At 38.8% G+C, this 22359-nt stretch overlaps 2 protein-coding genes across 6 annotated transcripts; one reads left to right on the forward strand and one right to left on the reverse strand.

Annotated features, from left to right (window-relative positions):
• Window positions 1–1128: 1128 nt before the first annotated feature.
• Window positions 1129–3714, reverse strand: LOC111477964 (protein CNGC15b-like). The gene is made up of 6 exons (XM_023121990.1): window positions 3602–3714; window positions 3091–3523; window positions 2712–2927; window positions 2355–2647; window positions 2168–2279; window positions 1129–2084 (listed from the first exon to the last, which is right to left on the reverse strand). Exons 1-6 carry the CDS (start codon window positions 3625–3627, stop codon window positions 1191–1193), a joined length of 1974 nt encoding a protein of 657 aa, XP_022977758.1. The 5' UTR covers window positions 3628–3714; the 3' UTR covers window positions 1129–1190.
• A 3075-nt stretch (window positions 3715–6789) lies between these two features.
• LOC111477960 (ethylene-insensitive protein 2-like) lies at window positions 6790–21540 on the forward strand. 5 transcript variants are annotated; one of them, XM_023121985.1, is made up of 10 exons: window positions 6790–7075; window positions 7326–7382; window positions 7504–7531; window positions 15049–15819; window positions 16164–16250; window positions 16415–16525; window positions 16607–16819; window positions 17284–17469; window positions 17593–20262; window positions 20360–21540. In XM_023121985.1, the coding sequence occupies exons 4-10, from the start codon at window positions 15571–15573 to the stop codon at window positions 20741–20743; spliced, it is 3900 nt and encodes a 1299-aa protein (XP_022977753.1). In that variant the 5' UTR covers window positions 6790–7075; window positions 7326–7382; window positions 7504–7531; window positions 15049–15570; the 3' UTR covers window positions 20744–21540. The 5 variants fall into 5 exon arrangements, with proteins under 5 accessions (XP_022977753.1, XP_022977754.1, XP_022977750.1 ...); XM_023121982.1 differs by lacking the exons at window positions 6790–7075; window positions 7326–7382; window positions 7504–7531 and adding exons at window positions 8248–8829; window positions 9495–10143; XM_023121986.1 differs by lacking the exons at window positions 6790–7075; window positions 7326–7382; window positions 7504–7531 and adding an exon at window positions 8247–8829 and having other exon boundaries at window positions 17287–17469.
• Window positions 21541–22359: the final 819 nt, after the last annotated feature.

A 22359-nucleotide genomic window follows, 5' to 3' on the forward strand; every position in this document is an offset into this window, starting at 1 on the left:
TTATATTTAATAATTCAAGTTATTGGGAGTTAAAGATCCATTTAATAATTTTTTTTTTAACTAATACGGCACGTTTTGAATTAGTGAAGGGTTTATTAGACCACTCAAGCAGATGGGGTGTTTTTTTTTTTTTTTTTTTTTTTTTTTTTTTTTTTTTTTTTTTTTTTTTTTTTTTTTTTTTTGACAAAATAAAAGGTTTTAAAAAGTGAAATTAAAGCATGTTTTTTTTTTTTTTAATTATTGGGACCCATTTTTGTTTTCTTTTTCCAAGGGGTAAAAAAGCCTAAAATATAGTGAAAAAGAAAATCTCTTTTATTTATTTATATTTTTTTAATGGTTAGTCATAGAACATAATAAGTCAAACACATAAAAACATATTCCTTTGGAATTGGAATCTCAACTCTTTTATAACCCCACATATTTTCAATTGTCAAATCAATTCCTATTTTTTTCCAAAAAAATAAATATATTATTATTATTTTTATTATTATTATATGAAACCACACATGTTACATCACTTGGGTTGTTTAATCTCATGAAATCATGATTAATGTTATAATATAACTTGTTTATTTCATTTTAATTTGCTAATTAACGTTTAGTCATAAATAAATGTGGGGGAGGGAATCCCTTTTGTAAAGTCAGAGTTGTTTAATGATTTCAATCAATAATACTAAAATTTTGGGAATATTTCTCCTTCGTATTAATCCATTTCACCAATAATTAAAAATAAAAATAAAAATGAAAATTCTAAAATCATGATTGTGTGGACATGTCACATTGGTCAGACAATGGGCTTCAGCCCAAATCATTTTCGAGAGGCTTTTTAGCAATAATTAAAGCCCAATGATGCCATGTCGAGTAAATGGGCCTGGGCCGATGACAAGATTATATTTACGTCTCCGTCCCACCTTAATATAAATATGTTTTCAACCCATATAATTAATTTTGAAACCCTATTTATTATAGTTTTTTTTAATTATAAAAACTATATTGTAATATTAAATTTTAAATTTAAATTTTGGAAAAAGAAAATAAAAGGCAAAAATAAAAATATTTAAAAATTTAAGAATGTAGCACCTAAAAGTTTTAATTTAGAATTAGAACAAGATTGAAACCTAAGCCACATATAAAATTCGAATTAAAATACACATTTAAAAAAAAAAAAAAATACATAATGTTTTTGTTCTTCATCTGTGTTCCACCGAGAAATCAGGTTCAAGTGGCTTCAGCAGCGACCCATGAACCATATTCATCTCGCCGCCATCACAACATCGGCCACTGCCACCACCACCACCACCACCACCTCCGACAACCCTCCTACAGTTGTCGGCATACTTCCTAACAACATTAATGTTATTCTTCTTCCCCTCCTTCCGCCGCCGCTTATAGCTAAACCACGCTGCCTGTATAAAGCACGCCGCCCACGTCCGCCACTGGTGCGAGTGGAACCTGAAAGTGTACCTAAGCTGCTTACTGTGAAGCATCCGGAACTGGGCCGCCACGAACTTCAAGTCCTCCGCAATGAGCGCGAAGCCTTCCACTTCCGTCACGGCCTTCACAGTGCGAGTCGACGACGGTAGCACCGTGGCTGCTCCAGGGTCCAACGCCCATGGAAGTAGCTCCTCGCCACAGAAGTCACTCGGCCCGAGACGGCTCGAATTGAAGAATCCAGTCCGGCCGCCATTCGTGGTGTGGGAATCCAAATGGCCACGGATTATAAACAGCATCTCGTTGACTGGGTCGCCTTCCCGGACCAAGCAGGTATTGGAAGTGCTTAAACAGGGTCTCAACCTTTCGCATATAGCGTCCAACATTCTCTCCTCCATTTCGTCGAACAGGGGAACCTGGCGGACGAGATCGAGGCAGAGATGGCGCTTGATGTCTCGTCGGAGGTCCAGAGGAAGGCCTTCGAGGATGTCTTCTTCGTTTACCCCATGGGTTGCCATCCATCTGAATTGCTCGTATTTTCTCACGCTTTGCTTCAGTTCGTATGGCAGCTGCCTGTGCTGCATCCATTGCTCTGTGTCTCTCCGCCGCACCCTCCACTCTTCTAGCCTCAAAGTCGTCGATTGGAGGTAAGTCTGCACTCACCCACATCATTATCAAACCAAACTACTCAAATTCCAACCAATTTTACTCTATAAGATGAGGTTAGAGTAATTACTTGCATATTTCCGATAAGAAGAGCGAAAAGAACCAAGCCCACAATCGCAATCACAATGGCGAAATTGATCTCTCCGACATTGCTACTTGTTAGCAAATTTTGTCCTAGAGAGCTGCAAGAACAAAACTCAGGATTAACTCCAAGTTTAAAGACTAAACTTTAGAGGAGTGATGGAAGTAGTAGGTACCTTAAATTCCTGAGCCCCCACCAAAAACAGTAGAAGTACCTACTGAAAAAGGAGGAAGAAGTTGATGCAAAAGAATCAGAAAAGATGCCAAAATGGAAGAAAGTGGTGGCACTTGGATGACAAAGATTTGAAACATTGGTTGCTTCAAACCAAGCACTTCTGCTTGGATCTCCCACGCCAGCCTTACAACTAAAGAACCCATATCCGCAATCCACCTCCCCCAAACTGCAAACCTTTTTCCAGCATTCCATTTGTCGTCCTATGGATAAAAGGTACCAACACGACCCCAAAACCTAAACATATATCCACCACTTAGAATGTTGGACAAAGAACAAGAACAAAGAACAAGTTATTTACGTGGCTTGCAAGCATGAAGAGCATTAGGTTATAGACAGCTCCAGCCCATGCCGTTTTCATCAGAGCTCCCGTGGCCTTAATGATTTGTTCAGATAGAGGGAAGATGAGATACAGCCTCAACAGGTACTGGAATAGAATGGAGAACCGAACCAAGTAACTCCATGGGCTCATGTTTGAACCCCTTATCATGTTTGGGATTGCAGCCCATATGAATGCCTGTCCATTCACACCATTAATTAGAATTTGAAATGGTCTAATGTGACATCATTGGAATTATAATCTACGTTATCGTTATCATCACACAAAGAACCAGAGAGATGAACCCAAATAACCAGAGATAATGCATGAGAAGTATTTGGAGGAGGCAAAGGAAAGGGACCTGTGGAAGAGGCAAAGCAGCAGCGAAATGAAGCCAAAACTCGAAACCAAGATAGTTGGCAGCAATCTTAGAAGGGAGACTGACGAGCTCCCCTCTTCCAAAGATCCTGGAGGAGGGAGCTACATAAGCTGTCCTAAACCTCACCACTATGTGGGTTATGTAGAACACATCCGCCATGGATCGAACCACCGTCAGCGCCACGGCGAGCCCTCGGCTGGTTTCGACGCAGACGTCCTCGGTGTTGACAAGGGGCAGGAAGAAGAAGAGAGGGTCCACAAATAGTGAAACCAGACAAGCCACCAGAAAAATCCTGTTCCATGCGTTCAATATGGGCAGCCTTGGATCTAATACCATTCCATCCTCCGCATCTTTCCTTTTCCCTCTCTTTCTCCTCCTCTCTGATTCACCATTTTCAAGCTCTTCCTCTTCGAATCTACACGTCAATCCCCAGACCCATCAAAGATTATACAAACTCTATGAGTTCAAACACTAATAATAATATTAATATTACCTTACTGTGACTGATCCCATCTCCATGGACGTGAGAACTCGAACTCGAACTCGAACTCGAACTAGAATTTTTGAAATTAAACATTATTGGGCATTTAAGCTTTCATGAGCTGAAGAAACTGTGATCCATGGAGGCCCTTTTGCTGTCGTACTAAGTCATTTTATGAGTATCATGTGAAGATCCCAACTTTTTCTTAAAAAATTTCAACCTTTTAGTACTCTAAAAGCCTGATTTCTCTCACTCTTTTCATCTTAGCTTCTCGTCCACTAAAAACCTTGTGAAATTTAATAAATGGGCAGCTGGATGTTGGCCACAGCTTCACATGTTTTCATTTCATGGATCAAAACCAAAACCAAAAGGGGCAGCTGGGTGTTTCAGATTTTGGAGCAAGAGCTAACAGAAAAAATTGTTTGGGATAAAAGTTCTCAAATAATCATGAGTTTATAATCCATGAATACTATCTTGAGACATTTTGGAGAAGTCCAAAGCAAATCTCCTCGAATCCGGTCAAAATGAACTTTCAGATGTTTTGAATTTTTGAATTGGCATTAGAATTTTAAATAAGAGAATAGAATGCTAAGTCTTTATTTTTTTTTAATATTAATTTAATCACCTAATATATGTTTACTTATGATATTTAAAAATAAATAAATAAATTGCACATTTTTAGCATTGGGTCTGGTTTGAAGTGGGCTGCTACTGGACTGGACTCTCAGTATTAGCCCTTTTTAGGGGCTTCGGCCCAAAAAGGGATTCCGAACATTTGGGAAAAGGGATATTCCTATTCCGAAATGGTTATTCCCATTTCTTCGCATCTCACGACATATACCGCTTAACAGCTGCTCCGTACGGATAGAGATATTCATATTCCGGATATTATTGTACAAAAACCGGTGCTGCATTGACCAATAAAGTATTTAAATATTTGAAATATTATATATGTAATATGTAATTGATTTAATTAGTATGTTGAATTTAGTGTATATACTTCAACTTCTTAAATATATTATCTTGTAACTAAAAAAATGAACAAACTTTGAAATAAATTGAAATATACGTAATGAAAATTTAGAAATATTATATTCGTCAATGTATTTAAATGACTCAATAATTTAATCAATCAAGAATATCCAACTTAAATTAATTTCAGATTAAGTTAGGTTGGATTTTTTTTCTTCTTAAGATTGAGTTGAATTTTTTAAAAAAACCGACAAATTCGAGAACAGGTTCACATTTTGTTAGCCAGATTACAACTCAACCTTGTCTTACATTTCTATAAAAATTAAAAATATTTGTTATTTGTAATTGAAGTTAGTGATGCGTTGATGAAAGTTTGATATTTGAAATTTATGAGATTTAAAAAGATTAGTATATTTTTTTTAAAAAAAGGACAACCCGACACTCCAACCCGACACTCCAACCCGACCCTCCAACCCAAAAGGAGTTTGGGTTGTGAATTTTATTGGAGTTGTTCTACTCGTCAACCCAACCAACTTGATATTTTGAATCGGTCAAAAAAAGATTTTTGCCCCAAATTTTATCAATTTACAACTAATTTGGTTTGTTTCAATAATTTTTTTAAAGACCATAATGGCTTCACTAATTTTATCAATTTTTGGTCTAAATTAGCATATGTACGAATTAAATAATTCTGGATTAATTATGTATATAAAGTACACACAAATTTATATAATAATAAATAATTATTAAAAAAATACAAGGTCTATTAATCATTTAAAATGATACTCTTCAACATGTGTCCTCTTAATTAGAAACACATTTGTTTTTTTTTTTTTTTTTTTTTTTTTTTTTTTTTTTTTTTTTTTTTTTTTTTTTTGTTAGATAAAGATTCAATGAACCAACTACTCCTTTTAAGAACATTAACTATATTTGCTTCAAAACCCCATAAATTTCATATATATATATATTATTATTTATTATTGGAGCAATGGTAATCCAAGAAAAATGGAGGGAAAATTCTAATATTTAAAAAAATACCTGTATTTTCAGAAGATAATGTGAGTACAATAAATATATATTTTAAACATTAAAAAAATACTCAAGAGCACATGATATGATATGATTCATGGTTAATTAAATGATAAATAATGTGAGGACAATATATGCATGCATACATACATACATATATATATATATATATTTTGTAAGGCTAAAGTTCAATCAACAGGTTTGAGTTTGTTAAATGTTTTTGTGTGGGTGTTGATCTGGAAATTGACTTTTGAAATAGGATGATCTAAATTTAGGGTATTATTTTAATTGCTTACCCTCCTTATATATGTGAAATTTGATATTGTTTTTTTTTTTTTTAATGTATTCGCGAGAAAATTATAATTATTTAAAAAAAATTAAAATAAAATAAGATTTCTTAATCAAAATCCGACCATAGTTTTGCAACTTACCATAGGGGCTCGGTTTGAAAGTAGTAAACTTAGTTGAAATTAAAATAAAATAAGAGTTCTTAATCAAAACCCGACAATAGTTTTGCAACTTACCATAGAGGCCGGTTTGGAAGTAGTAAACTTAGTTAAAATTAAAATAAAATAAGATTTCTTAATCAAAACCCGACCATAGTTTTGCAAGTTACCAGGAGCTCGGTTTGGAAGTAGTAAACTTGGTTGTGTTTAGGGGGTTGAATTTTCGAGGAGATTCGCCAAGTTTTGCATTGAATAAGAAGAGATAACGCCAATTTTGTGGTGCCCACCGCTCTCATTGGAACAAACTTTTTAATTCTCACCCTTTAAAGCAAGTTTAACTCTATTAGAATTAATTTATTTATGAACATCTGAAAATCTGACTAATTTTAATCATTCAATCTCAATTATAAGGGTTGGGTTGAGTTTCTGTTAGATTTTTTTTTTCAATTTTGATTTGATTGAATTTTTTTAAAACGGAAACTTTAGCGGATTTCTAAGTTAATTTTGTTTTTTTTAATTGGCCAACCTAAAAGTATCCTACTTTTATTTATGTAAAAAAAATTTAACGGTTGTAACTGATATTAGTATGAATATTTAATATTTAAATTATAAAATTTAAGTTATGGATAACTATAATATTTTAAAATAATTAAAAAAAAAACAATGCTATATTCAGATTCTTTGTCTATATATATATATATTAAGGGAAGAGAGATTGATTTTTGTTTTTGACGTGGGCCGGTTTGGAAGCTAACAAAGCTGCATTTGGGTAATCTGCAACTGCAAGTTGGTCGTGTTGTTTCTTGACGTGGGTCATCACCAATTCTGCGGTTGCAGCCCAGCTTCTATGGTCTCTGCCCACCAAGTGTTTGCTGAAATGCCACAACCAAAAACAAAAAACCTTGACCCTGCCAACTCGCCCATCCTACGCCCAATTCCCAATGTATAATTTCTTCATGGATGCCATCAGCTACACAAGCCGATCTATCCAGTATGGTAATAACTTCTGTTGGTCTTCTGAATGAAGCTCAGACGTCAGGTATTATAATAACTTCTGGGCGTTAATCTGTAACATTTTCTCTTTATTGAGTTTCGAAAATCTATTAAATAATGAACTAAATTTTCTAAATCTGTTTGCATAGCTAGAGAGGGCTCGAACATCATAGAATTAGAATTAAATACTGTGGAAGTGGAAATGGAAATGGAGGGGTTTTTGTGCAGTTATTTGAAGATTTCTATACTATGTGCTTGTCTTTTTCTTTGACATTTACAACTCTGTGCTGCTCCAGAACGCAGAGCTATTTATTGTAGTTGTTTAAAAAGGCATGGGACGTTGATTCTTATAGGTATGGACAAGTCTTATCTCTTGAACTAACTTTTTGGGCGAGGGATATCTATCTGACATCAACTCACTTCCTTATCCTTTTAAGAATTTTTAACTCATATGGGATTTGTTTTCATTTGCAGGTACTTCCAAAGTGCCCAAGAAAACCAGGTGAGTTCTTGCAGATTAACTACTACATATCATTCTTTATATACAATTACTCGTACCCACCTCAAATCAACATCGTAATTCAATCGAACCCAACGTTATTAGATTGTCCTCGAGTTTTCTTTTAAAATTTTAAAATACATTTGTTAGGAAAGGATTTCCACACGTCATCACTGTCACACCGTTCCATTGTATTATTTGTAACCGTTCAAATTTACCGCTAGCATATATTTTTTTTTTAACTTTCCTTCTTAGGCTTACTTTTAAGTTTTTAAAATGCATTTATTAGAAGAAATTTCTACCATTTTAGGAGTAATAATGTGAGATCTCACATTAATTATTTTTTTAAAAAAATGGATTGAGGTAACAAATTCATGAATGGTGTCAAGTAGCCATGATAGTGTCTAAGTTTGGTTTGAACATCACATAGTCGTAGATAAACTATAATTTTTTTTTAAATTTGATGAAAACATTAAAAATATATATATATATATATATATATAAAAGAAAAGAAAAAAAACTAAATAAAATGTCCAAAGCTGTGTGGAACCATGGCATTAAGAGAATAATTTAATACATTTCGAGGAATTGAGGGTAAGTTAATTATGAAAGTAATAATAAAAGAAAATTAAGGAGGAGAATCTCGAGATTTAATAAATAATAAATAATAATAAAAGTGAGAAAATCGAGGAAACGAAAACTGTAAAAATTGAAAGAAATTATAATTGTTGTGCCGACACGTCGTTTGGGATGAGAAGTTGACCGTACTATTGGGATAATACGCATTCCTAAAGTTGGCTGAAACAAGGAAAGGTAAGCATCATCCGTGAGCTGTCTTCACAAATCCAATGGAAGAAAGGAAGAGATGAAGAACAGAAATTTTCCAGATAAGTTGAGCAGAGAGGTTTAGCGAAGAAGAACAGAAGAAGAAGAACAGAAGAGAGGAGAGAGAAAAATTGGGGAGTGTGGAAGCTAAGCCTAAACCACTCTCTAACCCTCATCGCCTATAAATAAAAAAGGTTTAATTATTTGTTGTGGGATTTCTGCATTTTCTCACACACAAAAACTCTCTCGCCGAGATTAGCTTCAAAGCCCCCAGTTGCTTTTTCCTTATATTTTTCCTTTTCTTTTTCTCTCATCATTCCCCAAAACAACTCCGTTCTTTCTATCTCTCTCTCTCTATATAAAGCTTGTGCAATTAACTCTGTGGCGTTTCTGAAGTATCTATGAGATCTACTATCCAGACTAAATACATGGATTGAATGGGATTTGGCTCAAATAAAGCGAGAAACGGAAACCAGGTGATTAACACAAGGAGGAAGAACAATTTTCAAACCCTACCTTTTCTTTTCCAGCTTCGTGTGGGTTTGTTTTCGTTTTTACTTTCTTTTCAGCGCTGTCAATGATATGTTTCGAAATCCGTGCTAATGAAGCTTCCCTTTTACTTCTTTGTCATCTTCGACTTGCATCGGATCCGTGGTTTTTTTCAATTTTATTTTTTTCTGATCTTCCTTTTTGGTGGCGAATTTGTTATGGGATACTGGGTTGGGATTTATTTGAGCTGTTTTTGATTTGTGCACTGCAATTTTTGTCATGCCTTTGTTGTGTTTGATGAAAGTCCTTGGTGGTTTTTGACTGTCTAGGGTTTGAATTGTTAGGCTTTCAGTAATTGAGCTACTACGACTGCAATGGCAGCTATGGTTGTTGACTTTCTATAAGGAAAAAAGAGGGTGGGGAGATTTGGGGCTACGGTAGGCTTATTTATTAGTAGGATTACTCATGGTTGTGAACATACTTCTAGAATTCTCTTACCTCCGTAAATCAAGCGTTTATTAAAGATTGCTAAACTGAGATTCTTGAATATTACTCTTTCTTATACATGTGGGGTTTTCAGTTTGTTTAATCAATATCTATCTTGATTCCCAAATATTTCATGCTATATATCACCATCGCCGTTTCTTGGCAGCGGATTTGGCGATTGTGTGGTACTCACTCTCAGCACTGAGTGAGTCAAGCCAACTTCGGATCACATTGCCTACGGTCGGACAACGTGTATTCAAACCTTGGGCCTCAATTTGAAGAGAAGATTTTAGAACACGGGGGAGAGAGGGTTTGTAAAAAGAGTTTTGAAGGCGAGAATGAGAGAGAGAGATTGAGAATGGTGTTATATAGCATGCAAGCAAAAAGGCAACAACAACGGTTTAAACGGTTTAAACAGTATAAACTTTTCGGACATGGAGAATTGGACAACCAGTCGCATCTCCCTATAGTACATTTTGAGGCATTTCATGTCTATCAGGCGTAACCATGATTTCGCCGAAATGTCACTCTTAAAGATCACAGGAAAGAGATAATACAACATGAAAGCAATAAAGAAAAGCGGTAAAGTAGTACAAGGCAAAGGGTTTCGGCGTATAACAAGCATGCGGCCATAGGCAACACGCCTTGGACAAGCATGATTGTGACATCCTCCCCCACTTAATTGGTTGACGTCCCTGTCAACCGAGTCATTTCTTCAATCTCTACAATCTGAGGTGCGGCTGTCTTCAGGTCGTCGGCATGTTCCCAGCTGATTTCTTCTTCTGGAAGTCCTTTCCACTTAACTAAAAATTCCTGTAAGTTGCGCTTTGGTTTGCCAATGCGACAGGTTTGCTCGGCTAAAATCTCTTCTACATCCTTTTTTACTCGAGTCTTTCATTGTCACTGGGGGTCGTGTCACTTGGTTGCGTTGATGGTCGTCGTCGTCTGGATGATCCGGTTTTAGGTTACTTACATGGATGACGGGGTGTATTCTCATCCATGTAGGTAGTTAGAGACGACATGAAGTCCTTATGACTTTCTCAATGACTTCAATTGGTCCCTCATACTTTCGCACTAGTCGATGGTCCCGGTTTCCACGGAATCTAAATTGTTCTGATCTCAACTTGATCATAACTTGGTCAATGCTAGTGGGAATGCCCCACAACTTGACTACGTGTCGAAAGAATAGTTGTGCGGTCGCTTTAGCAGAGCATGACTTGGGAGTTAGGATCCCTATATTTGGAGAACCTATCGACGATGACCAAGATGGACTCCATTTCTCCTACCTTGTGGAGGTGTGTGATAAAATCTAGAGAAACACTTTCCCACGGTCAGGAATGGATCGGTAAAGGTCTAGTAGTCCCGCAATTTTGTTTCGCTCAATCTTGTTTTGTTGGCAGATAAGACAAGTCTTTGTAAACTGGGTCGCATCGTCGCGTAGGTTCGACCAATAGTACCCCTTTTTAGGAGGGCATAGGTTCTTTGCCACCCGTTGTGGCCTGCCCATGGTGTGTCGTGGCATTCTTTAAGTAAGAGTCTCCTCAGGTTCCCCGAATGGGAAACGTAAAGACAATTTTCCTTGGTGAAGAGTAAATTTTCCTCGACTCAAAACTAACGAGTCTTCCCCTATCTGGCTAGTTGCATGATGGCCTGGGCGGTCGGGTCTTTGGCTAGGTGTTCTTTAATACTTTCTCGTATTGTTCCACTCAGCTTACTTTCTTGTAGATGAGCTAACATGCACAAGGCTGCATGTTCTCTCTTCCAACTTAAGGCATCTGCAACTTGATTTGCTTTACCTGGCCAGTGTTCGAACTGAAAGTCGAATTTGGTCACACATTCTTGCCAACGCGCTTATTTCGACGACAACTTGGGTTCGTCAAAGAAGCGACATATGGTACTGTTTTCTGTCTTGACTACAAACTTAGCTCCGAGGAGGTACTGTCTCCAAGCTCGTAAATAATGGACTACTGCCAGCATTTCTTTCTCGGATGCTACATACCTTCTTTTTGCCTCATTTAGCTTCCGACTCTCGTATGCAATGGGGTGTCCCTCCTGCAGTAGGACGCCCCCTAGGGTAAAGTCTGACGCATCCGTTTCGACTTCGAAGGGTTTTGTCACGTCGGCAATCCCCAAAACTGGCCTTTCCATTATAGCGTTCTTTAAGTTGTCGAAGGCTTCTTGACAACGTGTAGTCCAACTCCACTTGTTTCCCTTCTTTAGTAGTTCGGTCAAGGGACCTGCGCGCTTCGAGAATTCTTCAACGAACTGCTGATAATAATTTGTTAACCCAAGGAAGGAGCGCACTTTTGTCACTGAAGAGGGGGTCTTCCAGTCCTTGATGGCTTTGACTTTCTCCTCTTCCATACCTACTCTGTCTGCTTCTATTACATGTCCAAGAAAGTTGATTCGTTGTTGCGCGAATGCATATTTTTCCCTCTTCACATATAGTTGGTGTTCTCTTAACTTTTCGTAAACTAACCGCGGGTGGTTTTGATGCTCTTCCATGGTGGAGCTGTAAACCACTATATCGTCCAAGTAGACTGCCACAAATTTATCGAGGTACTCATGGAAGACTTGGTTCATTAGTGTGAAGAATGTGGCAGGGGCATTAGTCAGACCAAAAGGCATGACTAGGAATTCAAAGGCCCCATATCTAGTGATGTAAGTCGTTTTGGGTTCATCTCCCTCGGCAATCCGAACTTGATAGTATCCCGACCTTAAGTCGAGTTTCGAGTAGTACTTCGTACCATGTAGTCGATCGAACAAGTCTGTAATGATGGGTAGAGGGTACTTATTTCTGACAGTGATTTTGTTTGGGGCGCGGTAGTCTATGTATAGGCGAAGACTCCCATCCTTCTTCTTCTGAAATAACACTGGGGCTCCGTAGGGAGCTTTTGCAGGTCTGATAAACCTGGCAGTAAGTAGTTCATCCGGTTGCTTTTGTAGCTCCGCTAACTTAGGTGGAGCCATTCTGTAGGCATTCTTTGCTAAGGGTTTCGACCCAGGCATCAGTTCAATCTCATGGTCTATGCCCCGACGAGGTGGTAAAGTCTTTGGTAGACTCTCTGGCATTACTTCGCTGTACTCCTCTAGTACGTGTTGTATTTCTATGGGAACAAATTCAATTGTTCCTTTAGTTTCAACCATAGGGATGACCATGAATGTTGGTTCGTTACGCGCAAGACCTCGTTTAAATTGGAGAGCCGAAATCATCTTGATTCCATTAGGTTGTTTGATGCTTGTCTGGAAAATAGTAGGGGTTGATTCTGTTATGACTAGGCATTTAGCCAAAGGCATGGGGATCACTTTATGCTCCAATAGAAATTCCATCCCAAGTACCATATCAAAGTCGTCCATTTTGACGATCACAAAGTCCACTAGACTACTCCATGTTCCTAACTTGAGGGTAGTCTTTCTCGCTATTCCGAGGATCGGTAGGGCCACAAAGTTGACGGCCTTCATCTTCCGTAAGTCTCGATGCCATTTGATGTTCAACTGATTCGCTTCAGTCTCGGTCATGAAGTTATGGGTGGCTCCTAAATCGACCATCGTACTCTTGGCCAATTTGTGATTCACTCATGCTTCCATGTACACGAGACCTTTTTCAATCGGCTCTCTTTGCTCTCTAGTCTTCTTTTGAAGTGCAAATAGGAACTTTAGGGCTCCTATCCGAGGAGTTTCTATGGTCAACGCTTTTTCAGCTTCTTCACCCTTATATTTGTGTCTAAGTTTGCGTCTAATGGCTTGGAATGCCTGTAGCTTCTTTAGGCACTCATATACCCTGTGGTTCCCTCTACATAGCAAACAAGAGGGAGGTGGCCGATTGAAGTTGTTTTGATTGTGAGGCCCCTTGCCTAAGACACCGGTCCCCTGTTGGGGTTGTCTTGTCTCTCCTCCTCTGGTCCTTGGTTTGCCCCCTCCTCCCATTCTGGAAGGGTTAGATGTATGTTTGCAATTACCTCCACTCGAGGGGGCTTGGTTTCACCTTGTGTCCTGGGACGGTTTGTTGTTCAGATTGAACAGTCGCTCGGCCATAGCATAGGCCGTGGAGAGGTCTTCTATTTCATGCTCATATAGTTTGGACTTCGCCCATGACTACAGTCCTTCTATGAACTGGAAGATCTTATCTAGCTCGGACATTTGTCAGATGTCCAACATGAGTAGTGAGATTTGTTTGACATACTCTCGAATGCTACTCGTGTGTTTAAGATCTCGCAATTTCCTTCTGGCCATGATCTCGATGTTCCTCGGGAAGAATTGAGATTGAAGCTTCTGCATTAGTCTCTCCCAGGTGTCTATTATGCATCGGCCCTTTTGGATGTCCACATACTTCGAATGCCACCACAATTTCGCATCCTCGACTAGATGCATGGTGGCCATGGTGATCTTTTTCTTCCTCTGTCTCAATGTCAGTCGCCTTAAAGTACTGCTCAATGTCGAAGATGTAGTTCTCTAGGGCCTTGGCATCTCGAGCCCCAAAGAAGGGCTTGGGCTCAGGAAGTTTGACCTTGTTGGGTCGTGTTGTCCTCTGGGTAGGGGCTTGATTCTCCACCGCCCTTATGACAACGTTTACTCTGGCGCTAATGTCCGCCATTTCTACCCTGACTATGTCGAGGGCTGCCTTCACATCTTTGGATAGCTCAGTGACCATCTGAAACATCGCTTTTTGGGAGCTGTCTAAGCCATCGACTCACTCCTCAATCAGGCCAGCAGAGCCTGTCGAGCTGTCTCCTCGCTTGAAACCACCATTCTTTGTGATTTTTGTTTCTAGGTTTTCCATTCGATACATTATTTCTTAAATGGGCACCCCATCTAGCCGACCTGTTATTGCGTCAACGGAGAGTCTTGTCAGCAAGTTCCTTCACTCATCTAGGAATTGGATATTGTCGAGGACTTCCCTCAAGTTTTGCATCTATTCTTCTATTTCGACTAATCTGTCGATGTGGGACTTGTTCAACTGTTTGGTCGTAGTCATATATATCAGTCACTTTGGAGCCAACTAGGCTCTGATACCAACTGTCACAATTGCCGTTTCTTGGCAGTGGATTTGGCGATTGTGCGGCACTCACTCTCAGCACTGAGTGAGTCAAGCCAACTTCGGATCACATTGCCTACGGTCGGGCAACGTGTACTCAATCCTCGGGCCCTGATTTGAAGAGAAGATTTTAGAAAATACGGGGGAGAGAGGTTTTGTAAAGAGAGTTTTTGAAAGCAAGAATGAGAGAGAGATTGAGAGTGGTGTTCAACAACAACGACTTAGACAGTACATAACTTTTCGGGTAGGGAGAATTTGACAACTAGCTGCATCCCCCTATAGTACATCTTGAGGCATTTCATGTCTATTAGGCGTAGCAATGATTTTGCCGAAATGTCATACACTTAAAGAAGACAAGAAAGAAATAATACAACATGAGAGCAGTAAAGGAAAGCGGTAAAGTAGTACAAGGCAAAGGGTTTCAGTGTGTAACGGGCATGCGGCCATGGGCAACATGTCTTGGACAAGCATGACTGTGACACAATGCACAATTTCAGATTTTTTGTTAATAGCAAAATTTGGATTCCGAAGTTTCAGCATTTCTACTTTATGATAGTAATTTTGAGATCCTATCATCTATTGTTTTTCCTAATGCAATGCATAAACACTAAAACTATTTTCTTCTGCATTACAGCTCTCTCTTCATCTTGTTTTGATGCTGATGGATATCATTCTATTGATTTAGGTCACAGTGAGCATTGGAGGAGGTGGTTGTTGTATCAGGATCTGTTCTATCGGTGAAAGTAGAATATTCCTTCTTGAGCAGGGTAGTATATTACAGATCAAAGTTTTTCTTTTCTGGGTTGAGCTCTCTTATTTGTTTGGAACGGTCAGTAAATTGATAGGGTACTCTATAGTGGCTAACCACAGCCACGATTCGAGGATCTTTATGATATTAGGACTGAGGGATTGATGACAAAATATGTGCTAAAATGATATTATTGGGACAATCATGGGTGAACATGTTATATTTGCAAAATATGATTGAACAGGGGGGTTGTTTACAATGAATGAAACTTTTTATTGTGGAAATTGTTACTTTCCAGTAAAAGAGAGGCGAATGGTTGTAATTGTAGGAAACACGAACAGCTGTGATGTAAATTTTTTATCTTGGTGCTTATCAGGAAGTCTGTAGTTTCCTGGACTTGTTAGCCACGCTTTAACACTGATCTATCAGACTATTTTGTGGGAATTCCCCATTTACACCATGGAATCTACAACATTGCATACAACTCATCGATCAGGCACTATTCATCGATTTATACCTTTCATTGCACCTGCACTTCTGGTTTCGATAAGTTATGTTGACCCTGGAAAGTGGGCTGCAACTGTGGAAGGAGGAGCACGGTTTGGGTTTGATCTGTTTGTGTTAGTGCTTCTTCTCAATCTTGCTGCTATTTTGTGCCAGTATCTCTCGGCTAGCATTGGCGTGGTCACTGGAAGAGGTCTTGCCGAGGTATAATTTATGTGTCTTCAAGGCTTTCAGTGGTCTATGTTATATGAGCGGTGTATCTCCCTTGCCTTTTGTACATATGTTACTGTCTTAGGCGTCTACCAAGCAGCTTTTATCTGAAAATCAGTCTGTTGACCGATATTGGTTACCCTCGAGAACTGTACTCATCTGTTATGTTTGAAACATTAGGTTTTAACCTTCACTTTATGCCTCTTTCATTTTGTTCTGTGCCATGGGTATAGGTTGATTTCTGTTATTTTTTATTTTATTACTTAGACTGCTCGTTGCTAAATGTTATGGGAAGTTGATAATTTTTATCCTGTTTTCTTCTGTTGATACTACCAAAGATTTGCAGCGAGGAGTACGATAAGTGTACATGCATATTCCTGGGAATTCAAGCAGAGGCTTCGGTGATTCTGTTAGACCTTACTATGGTAATTTTATTTTGTTTCTGCTAACTTATTCAAGCCAACCCGTGATTCAATTTTGATAAGAGAAATTTCTAGTGGAGAATGGTCTAATTCAATCATGTTTTAACTCTTAAGATTTGGAAACTAACTTCATTATAAAACTAATATGCATTTAAAAAACGTACTAGATCTTGGGCATTTCACATGGACTTAATCTTCTGCTTGGATGGGACCTCTTCACCTGTGTCCTTTTGACGGGTATTGCTTCTGCTTTATGTCCCCCTTTTGCCGACCTTCTGGTAAGCGAAACTTTTAATCACAATCATTCGTAATTTTCCCTTTGATGTAATTCATTACCTCAATGCGTTTCTATTTTCTAGGAAGATAGCAAGGCGAAGTTCCTGTATATATGCATGGCCGGGTTTATACTGATCTCTTTGGTTCTTGGAGTACTAATCAGTCAACCTGAAATCCCACTTTCCATGAATCTCACGCTGACACGGTTAAATGGGGAAAGTGCCTTTACTCTTATGAGTCTTCTCGGAGCAAGTGTCATGCCTCACAATTTTTATGTCCATTCTTCTATTGTGCTGGTACTTCTCATTTCTTCTCTCGCTATTTGTCTGTCTTTGCTTGAGCTTAAAACTGCAAATGTCTTACTTTTCCCAGTCAATGTGTATGAGCGAACAAGGACAGTCAAAAAGAGATGTTTTTTTGCCTACCAATATCTTAAGATTGGGATGTCATTCGGGGCAGTTCATTTAGACCCGGACTTCTGGGATTGAATGCTCCATGCTAGAAAAGTTTGCTGATATGCTCCATGCTAACTCATACTTACGTTTCACAGTTCCTAATTTTTCAGCATCTAGATTCCTCTAAATGTTTGCTGATATAATAATGCCTTGAATGTGAAAAACTTGTACTTACATCCTTCGTTCCTAATTTTAAGCATCTAGATTTCTCTTTTACTCTGCAAGGGAAAAAACTTCCATTTTTCATGTTATAAATTTGGATGTCTTTATTTCCTTTGTAACGCTTTTCCAATATTTTCTTGCAGCAGCACCAGAGTCCGCCAAATGTTTCCAAAGAAGTTTTGTGTTATAATCATTTGTTTGCCATTTTCTGCATATTCAGTGGAATTTATGTGGTGAATAATGTTCTCATGAACTCAGCTGCAAATGTATTCTATAGCAGTGGCCTTGCTTTGCACACCTTTCCAGATGCATTATCTCTAATGGAGCAGGTGTTTTAGAGCCCCCCCTTCCTCTTTTCTAATTTTTTTCTTCTTGTTTACTTGCTACATTAGCACAGTATTACACTATAATGAGTATTGATCTTATTCCCTACTTCCCCCCAAACTATGCAGGTATTTAGGAGCCCAGTGGTATATGTTCTCTTCTTACTTGTTCTGTTTATATCAAATCAAATCACGGCACTCACATGGAGTCTTGGTGGTCAACTCGTCCTGACTAATTTCTTAAAATTAGATATTCCTGGTTGGCTCCATTGTGCTACAATTAGGATCATTGCTATTATTCCAGCACTTTGTTGTGTCTGGAGTTCAGGAGCTGAAGGGATGTATCAGCTTCTTATATTTTCTCAGGTTATGGTTGCTCTATTGCTTCCATCTTCTGTGATTCCCCTCTATCGTATTGCTTCATCAAGACCAATAATGGGTGCCTTCAAAACATCGCAGCTCGTGGAATTCATTGCAATTGCTATCTTTATTGGAATATTAGGACTGAAAATTATATTTGTTGTAGAGATGATATTTGGTAACAGTGATTGGGCATTAAATATGAGGTGGAGCATGGGGAGTGGCATGTCAATCCCATATGTGATTCTTCTTATTACTGCTTGTTCATCGTTTTGTCTGATGCTATGGTTGGCTGCTACCCCATTAAAGTCTGCCACTACGATTGCCCAATTAGATACTCAAGTATTGAAATGGGATATGCCACAGGTCATTCCTGATTCAGCTGCAGAGAGAGAAGACATAGATTTGGGGAAAAGTTCATACAATTCAGAACCTATAGAATGTCATTCAGACTTGTCTTCTGCAAAGTTTGATTTTGGTTTGCCTGAAAATATTATGGAACCTGATCAGATGCTTGGTTCAGTTAATCAAAGTGAGAATCGATCTATTAGTGTTGTTCAAAGCTCCCTAAAATATGTACCAGATGAACTTGAATCCAGTGAGGAGATAGTCTCGTCCTTAGCTGTGACTCATGATGTTCCTGATCAAACATTGGCTGACAAAAAGGTCTTAAAAATTGACTCAGTGGAGCCCGTTGAAAAGACTGTTGGACTGGATGGTGACTTACGTTCCGAGAAGGATGATTATGAAGTTGATAACTGGGAGGCTGAAGAGTCCTTGAAAGAGATCTCTGGGTGTATACCATCTTCAACATCTGAGGGTCCTGGATCTTTTAGAAGTATCGGTGGGAAAAGCGAAGAAGGAGGTGGGACTGGCACTGGTAGTCTTTCAAGGTTGGCTGGACTTGGACGTGCTGCAAGGCGCCAACTAACTGCGATTCTTGATGAGTTTTGGGGACAATTATATGATTTTCATGGAGTGGCCACTCAAAATGCTAAGGTTAAGAAACTAGATTTGTTGCTGGGAATTGATTCGAAACTTGTAACTTCCTCTCTGAAATTGGATGCTGTTGGAAAAGATTTTCCTTTCTCATCACCTCTTGGAAGCAAAGCATCTGATCCAATTCCTTCAGGTCTATACGACTCCCCGAAGAGTCAGAGGGTACAAAGTGGTTTAGAATCATCCTATGGGATACAAAAGGGACATCAACCATTGTGGTCTAACCACATCCAGCATTTGGATGCATATATGAATCAATCTAGCCATAATGGTCTTGACTCTGGAGTGAAGCGCTATTCTAGTTTGCGCAGTTTACCTTCTTCAGAAAGTTGGGATTATCAGCCTGCCACAGTTCATGGCTATCAGTTTAATTACCTGAGTAGAATGTCCAAGGACAGAATTTCTGGTAACTTGAATGGTCAGTTGGATTCATCAGGCTCTAAATATCATACCTTGGGTGGTGGTGGTGGTGCAAGCTTGCGAGACTCGGTTGCATTTGCAATGGGCCAAAAGTTACAAAATGGCTTGGGTGCTTGTCAGGCCCCTTCCCTTGGATTCTCTAACTTTGCGGTATCCAGGAATCCTGCTTCTGAATCTGAGAGGCAATATTATGATCTTTCTCCTTCTGGAACTGGTGAGAATTTGTCTAGTGTATCTAATACAAAGAAATACCATAGCTTGCCCGATATTCACCGGGATCAGCATGTATCAGATAAGAGTTCTCAGTGGGATAATATGACTGGTTATGGATCATCTATTGGTAGAATAACATCTCGTGGAATGTCCTACACAAATTCTGGATCAAGATCAGTTGCTCCATTAGCATTTGATGAACTTTCTCCGTCGAATGTCTACCGAGGTGCTTTATCACCACAAATGAATCCTCCTTTGGATTCTGGATCTTTCTGGTCTAGACAGCCTTCTGAGCAATTTGGCATGGATAAAAGTAGCAACTCTGAGAGTAAAGGCATTGGGAGGCTGCTGCATTCAATTAGTCATGAAGCTTCTTTTGTTGTGAATTCAGAGGCCAGACTTCTCCAGTCCTTCAGAGACTGCATTGTCAGACTTCTGAAATTGGAAGGATCAGAGTGGTTGTTTGGGCAAAGTGATGGTGCTGATGAGGAACTAATTGATTGTGTAGCTGCAAGGGAGAAATTTCTTTATGATGCTGAAGCTGGGGAGATGAATCGGGTGGTCCGTATGAAAGAATCTCCTTTGTTTTCTCCTGATAGGAGGTCGGTTTCTGGAATGAAGAATGGTACGAACTCTACAAACGTTTCTATATCCTCAGTATCTCATTGTGGGGAAGGTTGTGTTTGGAGATCAGATTTGATTGTAAGTTTTGGTGTATGGTGCATTCACCGAATTCTGGATCTCTCACTTATGGAAAGTCGGCCAGAACTATGGGGAAAATATACTTACGTACTAAATCGTCTCCAGGTACACGTCGAGTATTTTTCTGTATCAATAACTTGCTTTATTTTTCTCAGCTTTTGACATTCTAATTTTGTGAACTCTAATGGCAACACGCTTTCAGGGTATTATTGATCCTGCATTTTCAAAGCCCCGTATACCAATGCCGCCATGCTTCTGCCTTCAAATTCCTCAAGCATTTCAGCAGAGGTCAAGCCCACAAATTGCAAACGGAATGTTGCCTCCTGCTGCAAAACCTGGCAAGGGAAAATGCACCACTGCCGCAATGCTTCTGGATATGGTCAAGGATGTGGAGATTGCGATCTCTTGCCGAAAGGGCCGAACTGGTACAGCTGTAGGCGATGTAGCCTTCCCAAAGGGGAAGGAGAACTTGGCATCTGTCCTCAAACGCTACAAGCGGCGGTTATCCAATAAGCCTGTTGCCACTCATGAAGTATCATCTATATCGCGCAAGCTTCCAGCAACATCCGTTCCTTATAGCTCATAGCATTTACTCAAACATGGTGATCAGATCACCCAGCTGTTTAATTTTGGAAAGCAGCTCATGGTTTGGAACGAGATGCCGCCGTCTTGGTCTCACTCACTCTATCTCGAAACATGTATCAATGCCTTTTGCTGCAAATTTTCTTCCCATATGTTAAAAGTATGGATAGGATGTGACTGAATGGACCTTTAGTTGCTGCAAAACTGGAGGAAACTAGTGCAAACTCACTCACATGGAAAGTTGATTGTTGTTGTGATGGTTGCACCAGTTACTTGTGTCAAAAGTAAGTGCTGGAGAGATGACCTGAAAAGTTGAAAAATGTTAGTATATAGCAGACAGAGCTAATGTGCTGTATATATTGTCTGTGCAAAACTTTATGATCATTTCAAAAATGCCTTTCCACAAAGGTATTCCAGTCTGCCTGCCTGTTAGCTGATGGGGCTACTTTTGTTTCCCGTGTCGTCATCGTCGTCAACAAGTCAAAAGACAACTAGATCCTCTCGGGTTTATGAGTGTGCTTGTTTTGTCCATTCAGAATCTGAATTGGTTCAATATCTAGATGTTTTAGTCAGTTTCTGGGTTTTCTTCTCTTTTTAGCCCCCCATTTTCCTTTCTTTTGAACGTTTCTAGGCAGCTACTGCAATGTTCTGAGGTTCAAAATCCTGTTGGTTTATCATAATGTCGATGGAATAATGCTTGAATGACAATTCTGAAAACCGCCCACTTGGGGGTTTGGTTTCTCTGTTGAGGAGACATTGGTATTAATAATGGAAGATCTCTCAGTCCGTTTGCTGTGGAAACATCTTATCATTTTTTTTAATGTATTTGGAGAGTATATGGTTAAGTAACGCTCAAATTGACTTTAAAGATTTATTCCTTTTATTAGAAATCGAAGAAAATGAGTAATGTTTTTTTTTTACATTGTACTCTTAAAAAATTCACAAAATTATTCAATTTTTTTTTTTTATAAAATTTGCTCTAGCTTTGAATGATATTTGAACTAATATATGATTTTATTATAATTTTTTAAATAAGAAGCTAGCATTACTAAACCAAAGAAAGGCTTTAACGCACACAATAAGATGGGCCACATCAGCTGTAAAAGCCCACAAAGGAGAATAATATTCCACGCATGGGCCACAATAAGATGGGCCACATCAGCTGTAAAAGCCCACAAAGGAGAATAATATTCCACGCATGGGCCTAATTGAAGGCAAAACATGGGAATAAGGGTGGCCCATAATCCTGTATTAAGATGGGCCACCTTATTACAGAATTTGAGAATAAGGTGGCCCATAAACCTGTAATAAAATGGGCCGCCTTATTACAGAACATGGTAATGCGGCCCATAATCTTTATAACAAAATGGGCCAGCATATTACTGGGCCTAAAGCCCAATATCCTCATCCCCAGCATCCCATCGAAATTGTGGGCGTGAATGGATTTTACCCATTTTTAAATTTTAACATTTATTAACGCCCAAAGACTAAATTGAAAATTCTTTAAAAAATTATTTATTATGTCTTTAATTAGTGATTGGAAAAACGAAAACTGAAAATTTCAGAAAGGGTCACATCACCGGGCCCTACCTTTTGGACTTTATTGAAGTGGCGTAGAGA

This window comes from Cucurbita maxima, unplaced genomic scaffold (genome assembly GCF_002738345.1).
Source record: "Cucurbita maxima cultivar Rimu unplaced genomic scaffold, Cmax_1.0 Cma_Scf00004, whole genome shotgun sequence".
Classification (NCBI taxonomy): Eukaryota; Viridiplantae; Streptophyta; class Magnoliopsida; order Cucurbitales; family Cucurbitaceae; genus Cucurbita; species Cucurbita maxima.

Bases quoted from the DNA above. Each gene is read 5' to 3' on its own strand.
- LOC111477964 (XM_023121990.1), bottom strand. From the start codon at position 3,627: ATGGAGATGGGATCAGTCACAGTAAG. The intron at 2,648-2,711 runs GTAAATAACTTG...ATATATGTTTAG, and splicing joins TCTTCATGCTTGCAAGCCAC to GTTTTGGGGTCGTGTTGGTA. The intron at 2,280-2,354 runs GTACCTACTACT...TTGTTCTTGCAG, and splicing joins TGGGGGCTCAGGAATTTAAG to CTCTCTAGGACAAAATTTGC.
- LOC111477960 (XM_023121985.1), top strand. From the start codon at position 15,571: ATGGAATCTACAACATTGCATACAACTCATCGATCAGGCACTATTCAT. The intron at 15,820-16,163 runs GTATAATTTATG...ATACTACCAAAG, and splicing joins CTGGAAGAGGTCTTGCCGAG to ATTTGCAGCGAGGAGTACGA. The intron at 16,251-16,414 runs GTAATTTTATTT...AAAACGTACTAG, and splicing joins TTCTGTTAGACCTTACTATG to ATCTTGGGCATTTCACATGG.